Genomic DNA, 7,771 nt, shown 5'->3' on the forward strand with positions numbered 1-7,771 from the left:
CGCTCTTCACCAGGCTCCCGACGGGAGTGGGTGTGTTCGAGAGGAGGGGCGTGGTATCGGTCAGGTCTGGCGGCGTGTGACGAGGCGCACCTGAAGGGGATTAGCCTTGTCACCGCCGCGTTAAATACCTGACCGCTCTCTCCTCGGAGACCGGTCTCTTCCCCGTGCATGCACGCTGGTGTCCTCGTGGGTCCAGGAAGGGTGCGCGATGGACCTCACCCGCCGTCCGAGAAGTGCGTCGGGGACCCCGTAGTCCAGGCTGTGAGCACACAGCTCATCCCACTCTGCCGCCGGAGCAAAGAAACGACGGAGACGCCGCGAAGAAGCCGCCGCCTCGCGCCCGGGCCAGAAAGGGGAGGCGCGTGCGACCGCCGGACTCCGCCCTTACCTGGACCCTTCCCCTGGAACACGGCCTCAACCTTCACTTTCCAGCGGCACGCGAGGACACCAGATCCCCTTTTATTTGGACACTTTTCCCTGGACACTTTATTATTTTGTATTATTATTATTTTGTCAATAAAAGCCTCTCGAGGCCTGACGCCACGCCCACTGTGTCTGTCGTTGGCTCCTCCCGTCACAGTGGTGGAGAATGCGGGCAAGGCGGAGCTTAGACGGCACAGTTGGGCGACATCTGATGACGTCATCCCCTCTCGCTGGTATTGCATGCCGGGATGGAGGAACAACGGAGACTCGCCTCCCAGCCACCAGGAAGGGTAAGTGACGCTTGCTTATGGTCATTTACCCGGTGGCTGGTTGAGCATTCCGACTAATTCCCGTTTCTCTGTCCCGGCGCAGAGGAGTTGCCCGGAGAGGAATCCCTGCCCCGCCCACTCCGACTGCTGGAGCCTGGTTGAGGAAGGTAGCACTCCTGCGTGGCGGCGACCGCCTGACGGGTTGGACGGGGGGGGGGAATGTGACCAGTCGGCTGCCCCTCCTCTTTATTGTCACCATCACCCCGCCCTTTATTCGCCCGCCTTCACCAGGCTCCCGACGGGAGTGGTGTGTTCGAGAGGAGGCGTGGTATCGGTCAGGTCTGGCGGCGTGTGACGAGGCGCACCTGAAGGGGATTAGCCTTGTCACCGCCGCCGTTAAATACCTGACCGCGTCTCTCCTCGGAGACCGGTCTCTTCCCCGTGCATGCACGCTGGTGTCTCGTGGGTCCAGGAAGGGTGCGCGATGGACCTCACCCGCCGTCCGAGAAGTGCGTCGTGGGACCCCGAGTCCAGGCTGTGAGCACACAGCTCATCCCACTCTGCCGCCGGAGCAAAGAAACGACGGAGACGCGCCGCGGAAGAAGCCGCCGCCCGCGCCCGGGCCAGAAAAAGGGGGCGCGCGGCACCGCCGGACTCCGCCCCTTACCTGGACCCTTCCCCTGGAACACGGCCTCAACCTTCACTTTCCCGCGGTACACGAGGACACCAGATCCCTCTTTATTTGGACACTTTTCCCCTGGACACTTTATTATTTTGTATTATTATTATTTTGTCAATAAAAGCCTCTCCGAGGCCTGACGCCACGCCCACTGTGTCTGTCGTTGGCTCCTCCCGTCACAATATATATATACTAATTTGTGAGAATTATTTAAAGATACAGTCAACACCATTATTCTCTGTGATGTCATAAATTGTCTTTCTGCATAATATAATTAAAATAAATCAGTTAAAACACCAATCCTGTTAGGTATTATGTGAGAAATAGAAAGGTAGAAATCAGACAATGGATTTATTTTGTTACTGGGATTTTTTTTTTATAACGTTTTGCTTACAATGTCTTGCAACAATTGTATGTATTTTGCATCAGACTAATTTTTTTCAGTTTTGTTTTGTTTGTTGATTTTATTATTTACTGTATTCAGTCCCGTAGTTTATTATGGGCATGGATTTGTTCACTCAAAAAGTCCAGTTCGGTTGTTCTTGTTTCACCTGATCCTAAATCAGTAGCAGTGGCCTTCATTTCAGTGGAGCCAAATTTTATCTCCAACCTGACTGGTCGATCTGTGCCTCTGTCAGTGTTAGGCATGTCAACTGATACAGAACCAATCTCTACTACCATCGGCTCGTCTGTAAACTTTACTTCTGGTTTTTCAGAGCTGTAAAATGTAAATTGTAGCTTTGTTTGCAGTCGATCTATTGGATATCTTATGAAAGAACGGACTTCTTCACATTCAACTGACTCCCCACTGCGGACAAGCTGGTCAAAGCAGACATTGCAGAACACTTTTCCTTCTGAGTTTTCAGATTTGCTTTTGCCCCTGTGTTTGGTTTCATCAAATATTTCACATATACGGAACCCATATGTGAGAGCACTAATACGAGATTTAACCACGGAAGGTGTTTTTCCGTACAGGATCGCTCCCTTTAAAATTACTGCCTGAGGCTCAAAAGGGCAAAGTATTTTGCATACGCTGCCAAATTGCTCCTTCATGAATTTCCTAAGAAAAGCACATTCAGCATAGCCTCCCACCAACAACATGTACTCAATCTTCAGCTCTGTGTTTTTAAGGATCTGATTAATTGTGCTTTCTATAGCACTGAAGCTGGTATCAAAGAAGCTTTTTAGCTTTTCTTTTTCAAGGAATATTCCACCATCATCCCACTCTACTCCCTCAACGTTCTCAAAATAACTTTCCATGCTCTGTTTATCTTTAGCGAGTGTTTGTAAGCTGCTAGGACATGGAATCCTCACAACCTCCTCACAAGATTTTATAAGTGCAATGTTATACTTCAGTTTAAGTGCTTCACTTGGGTATTCTTTCTTAAATTTCTCAAAAATGTCGTCTGAGAAAATGTCTTTTAGAAAAGACACAATATTCTTGTCTACTGACTGTCCACCCATGTCATTTCCTGATGCAGCGTGCAGCTCCTTCAGTTTGCCATCATCCAGCACCTCGTGGACCGTTATGTCAATAGTACCACCTGCAAGATACAAGAAAAAAATTAATCAGAGACAACATTCATTTATGTGTACTTGTATTTTCTATATAGTTACATCTAGGGTTTGAAGTAGATTTTTAGAGAACTCAAAATTTTAACAGATGCACTTTTTACTTGAATTGGACATGGACAACTGAGGGAGAATTAAAGGAAATGTCACAGACTCCATGTCACAACTCTGGACTCTTTGTTTATGTTTTTCGTCTCATGCCATGTGCTCCCTGTGCCCCGCCTTCCCTCTGTGTTAATTGTATTATTGTCTGCAGCTGTGTCTCGTCAATTACCCCGTGTATTTAAGTCCTGTGTTTTCAGTTCAGTTTGTCCGATCGGCAAGGTCCATACCCAATGTCCATACGTGAGTTTTTGCCTGCCTGTCTGTTCTGCCTGCCTTGTATATATTTATGGATCCCAGCAGCCCCTGCGCTCATCCTCAGCTCTCCATCAGGAGCTCGCCACGGGTCTGCCGGTCTCCATCGCCGTCGAGGGTGAAGGATCCCTCGCCGTCCTGCCTCCGAGACCCAGACTGCTCTTCGGCTCGTAGACCCGTCGGCTCCCCCTTGGCTCCTAGCTCCCTCCTCTACACCGTGGTCCGTCAGTCCACCAGCTCCACAAGGCTCCATCGTCCCTCCGGCTCCGCCTTGGTCTGTCGTCGACCATCCGTCGCCTCGGGATTCCTCTTCTCCGGCTTCGCCTCGTCCCTCCATCCCACCGGCTCTGTCAGGCTCCTCCTTCCCTCCAGCTTCACCTGAGTCCTCAGTCGCTCTGGCTCTGCCGCGTCCTTCCCGTCCCCCGTCTCCGTGTCAGTTGCCGAAGCCTGCGGCGTCGCCTTGGACCTCCAGCGCCTCGACGTCACCCTGGCTCTTCGGCTCTCCGCCTCCGTCTCTTCCACCACCTGCTCCGCCACCGTCGGTCGGCCCCATGGAGTCGATGGCTGCTCCTCCTCCATGGCTCCTCCCTCCGTCGGCTCCACCTTGGACCACCATAGCTGGGCTCTGGATCTCCTCCTGCTCCGGACTCCTCCTGTCTCCTTCCTGGCTCCTCCCTCCATCTACACCTCCTTGGACCCTTCTGCCTTCTGCCTGCCCCCTCCTGGGGATCCGTCCTCCACCAGAACCTCTTCCCAAGACCCGGTATCCCCAAATCCTAGTCATTTTGGTTTTTGTTCGTTTTTTTTGATGTTACCCTTTAGGTGCGAGGATGCACCTTCCGGGAGGGGGGGGTAATGTCACGACTCTGGACTCTTTGTTTATGTTTTTCGTCTCATGCCATGTGCTCCCTGTGCCCCGCCTTCCCTCTGTGTTAATTGTATTATTGTCTGCAGCTGTGTCTCGTCAATTACCCCGTGTATTTAAGTCCTGTGTTTTCAGTTCAGTTTGTCCGATCGGCAAGGTCCATACCCAATGTCCATACGTGAGTTTTTGCCTGCCTGCCTGTCTGTTCTGCCTGCCTTTTATATTTATTTTGCCATTTTGGATTAAACCCATTTAAGTTCATGTAACGTCTCGTGTGCTTCGTCCCACGAAAGCGCGACCGTGACACTCCATGTATAATCATAAAAGTTATATTCAGTCTTGTCCAGTCCTTAAAGCTGATGGGTTTTGATGGGTACACACACACTCAAAGCAGGCTCACAGAACATGTCTCCCAATCAGTATGTGAATGCTGGATTCACCCGCTGGGGTCTGAGGATTTTGGGCCCTGATATTTGTTTTTTATTTTAGTATCTTGAAAACGCACCTATTCTTGTCAAATAGTTTGTCGAAATGAAATATTTTTTTCTAATGTTGTATTTTAAATAATACTAAATGTTTTATTTCATTTAAATTTACAATAAAATGCTAATATAAAAGTGCCCCTTTGATTTAAGGGTACAAACTATCTTTTTTCACCTCCTTGAATATTACTTAGAATTTTATAAATGGACTGGTTGACTACCTTCTGTACTATGTTTATACTTTATTCTATTTATAGTACTTAACATGTAGCTACATTGAGAAAGTGTAACACCTGAACACCAGAGGGAGCCCTTACCTGAGTACTAGCTCGGCTCAGGCCCTTTTCTACTTCACTGGTTACTTCCTGTTGAAGGGCTTTATAACCAGAGGGCCTGCCAATGTGCTAGTCGCGAAGTATTGCTAGTTTCACTGCTTTACCAAACGTTTCTTACATATCTTCTGATTGCTATTGCTGTGTATGAACCTTGCCTGTTTCCTTGTTTCACGTCTCTCGGATTCTACCTACCTGTATTGTTTGCCTGATTGGACTGTTAACCCTGTGTTGACCTACTGCCTGCTTGCTGACTACCATTCCTTAACTGCCCTTGAACCTGTTGCCAGATTGGACTGCCTGTACTTTACTATCTGCCTGCCTTATCGTTTATGACTATTGTCTTGGCCTCTAATAAACTAATAAATAAACGATTAATTACTTTTTATTTTTTAATTGTTTCACTCTTTATAGTTAACATATACATTTTATAGGTACACTATTACGTAAAAGGTATGCTGTAAACTGTAAAGTAAAAGTAATCTGTATGTAAATGTGTAGTAGGATTTTAAAGGAATTTTAGTAGTGTACCTCCACAATCTACAACCATGTACTGGCTTCCTGGTTGCTGCTCCAATTTGTCTTCACAATCCTCTCCTTCTGCTATGAAACCATCACTTGGTAGCTGCTTACAGAACACAGACGCAGCCTCTGGTTCCAGAGCAAAGATGAGTCTTTCAGGTGTAGAATCCGTCACAAGACCTGCCTGCATGATTAATATTTTCATTTAATTTATTCTGTCTTACAGAAGAACAGGTAAATATACTTTTATGTGTACATGATGAGTTTTAATAAGTATCTAATATTCACATTTTTATTTTAACTCACCTCAACAGCTGCTTCTCTCATGAATTGTTTAGCTGCCGCATGCCAGATAGCAGGAACTGTTAACACCCACGTCACATCAGATGCAGTGAACTTTCGTCCTTCAGTGTTTTGTCCAATTTTGTCCAGTGCATGATCCTTCAGGTATCGCAGACTCTCAGAGAAAACCTGTATAGCCTTCATTGTTTTCCCATTTGAATCTGTGATCATCAAATCTCTGTGGATTTCCTTTGCAACAAAAGTGTTTATTACATTAATGTTACTCAATGAAAGTGCATCAAATTAATCTTTCATTCACAGATAAATAATATGGTATGTAAGATAAACTAAAAATGCAAAAGTACTTACTTTATCATACAGCTCCATTTTGAAGTGTTCAAATAGATAGTGTTTCTTTGCTTTTTCTTTTTTCATCAACATGGTGTATGTTTTCATGGCATCATAACCAAACTTCTGGAAGTTCTGTTCTTCATCAAACAAAATGCAGGTGGGGGTTTTGAAGGTTTTTAGACCTTGCTCGACACCCCAGGAAGGAATCCTAATTTGTTCTAGATTTTTATCAGTCTTAAAGCTGAAGGCATATCCGCTGAATGATGTTCCAAAATCTATAGCAACGTAAAGAAATTGTGCCATTGTGTTATAAGAGAGCTGCTGTGTTTCAGAGATTTTACCTTCTTGAAAAATGAACAGTACAGTTTGTGCCTTCTCTCATTTATATTCACAAAGCCTGCTTTCACTATTATTGACCCTCCCACAAAAAATGGGCTTGTCCTCTAAAACTATGAAGTGGACATATATAAAAGATTATTCACATCTTTTTGAGAATTATTTTCTGGACTGTTTAAATGCACTGTAAAAAAAAGTAACAAGTTCAATTTCAAGTTTCAAATTCAAAGGAAGCAAATTAGTTATATTATGTTACAACTTTGTTTGCTGTACTTTTGAATTTAAATAGATAACCAAATTTTACTCAGTGTTAAAGGAAAGGTTCCCTCCAAAATGAAAATTCTGTCATCATTTACTCACCTTTGAGTAGTTCCAAATCTTTATGAATTTCTTTTTTTTCCTGCCAAAGATATTTTGAATAAAGTTGTAACCATGTTGTTTTGGATCACCATTGACTTACATAGTCTTTTTCCCTAATATGAAAGTCAGCTTTTTTGCCTTTTTGGTTGAATTATTCCATTAATAACCATGTTTGACACGTTAAACTTAGTTCATTCAACTTGAAAATTAGAATTAATTGTAAAATGAAATCACTTAGAATTTAAGTAAACCAAAGTCAAATGCAATTAAAAGTTGTTCCCATATATTCATTAATGTTACAGAACATTTTAAATGGCTCATATAATGCAAATAAACATATTTTAAACTATCTTAAAGATGCAAGTCTGTGTATTTTATGAAAGCCTTTAATATTGCTTAAATTATTCACGCTCCAGTAGAAGTTGGTTTTGCAACCACTGAGGAGTTCAAGTAAGTTTATCAATTTAATTTATGTAGGCAAACCTGTTTTTGCTGTTGGTTGTGTCTGACTCATGTTAGTGTGATTAATCTGTGTTGTAGTTCAGTAACTGTGTCTTCCAAAGATGTATATATTTATTTTTGTCTAACTTTGTCACACATGGACTCCTTTTTGTTGTTGTTTTCATGTGCCATGTGTTCAGTGTGACCCACTTTTAGTTAATTGTCTTCATCTGTGTCTCATTTAAATATTTACATTGTGTATTTAAGACCTGTTTGTCCGACTTCGTCTTTAAATGCGTGTGTTTTTTGTTCTGTCTGCCTTCCTGCCTGTTTGAAACTATATTGTTATTTCTGTTAGTTTGTAGAAGATTGAAACTGTTTAAGTTTATTTTACTCGTCGAGTGCTTCCTCTCACAAACCACAACGTAACAGAAAGTCAGACCATTAAAAAAGTTAATAGCGGCGTTTTTCCCCTTTTGTTTTTTATTTTGCCTTAATGT

General features: G+C 44.1%; 1 protein-coding gene across 1 annotated transcript; it reads right to left on the reverse strand.

Annotated features, from left to right (window-relative positions):
* Nucleotides 1-1,703: 1,703 nt before the first annotated feature.
* LOC122331528 (heat shock 70 kDa protein 12A-like) lies at nucleotides 1,704-6,493 on the reverse strand. Its single transcript, XM_043229012.1, has 4 exons — nucleotides 6,153-6,493; nucleotides 5,808-6,032; nucleotides 5,511-5,685; nucleotides 1,704-2,915 (listed from the first exon to the last, which is right to left on the reverse strand). Exons 1-4 carry the CDS (start codon nucleotides 6,435-6,437, stop codon nucleotides 1,852-1,854), a joined length of 1,749 nt encoding a protein of 582 aa, XP_043084947.1. The 5' UTR covers nucleotides 6,438-6,493; the 3' UTR covers nucleotides 1,704-1,851.
* Nucleotides 6,494-7,771: the final 1,278 nt, after the last annotated feature.

This window comes from Puntigrus tetrazona, unplaced genomic scaffold (genome assembly GCF_018831695.1).
Source record: "Puntigrus tetrazona isolate hp1 unplaced genomic scaffold, ASM1883169v1 S000000001, whole genome shotgun sequence".
Lineage (NCBI taxonomy): Eukaryota > Metazoa > Chordata > Actinopteri > Cypriniformes > Cyprinidae > Puntigrus > Puntigrus tetrazona.

Bases quoted from the DNA above. Each gene is read 5' to 3' on its own strand.
- LOC122331528 (XM_043229012.1), bottom strand. From the start codon at position 6,437: ATGGCACAATTTCTTTACGTTGCTATAGATTTTGGAACATCATTCAGC. The intron at 5,686-5,807 runs GTGAGTTAAAAT...TTAATCATGCAG, and splicing joins TGAGAGAAGCAGCTGTTGAG to GCAGGTCTTGTGACGGATTC. The intron at 2,916-5,510 runs GTACACTACTAA...TGTATCTTGCAG, and splicing joins CATGGTTGTAGATTGTGGAG to GTGGTACTATTGACATAACG.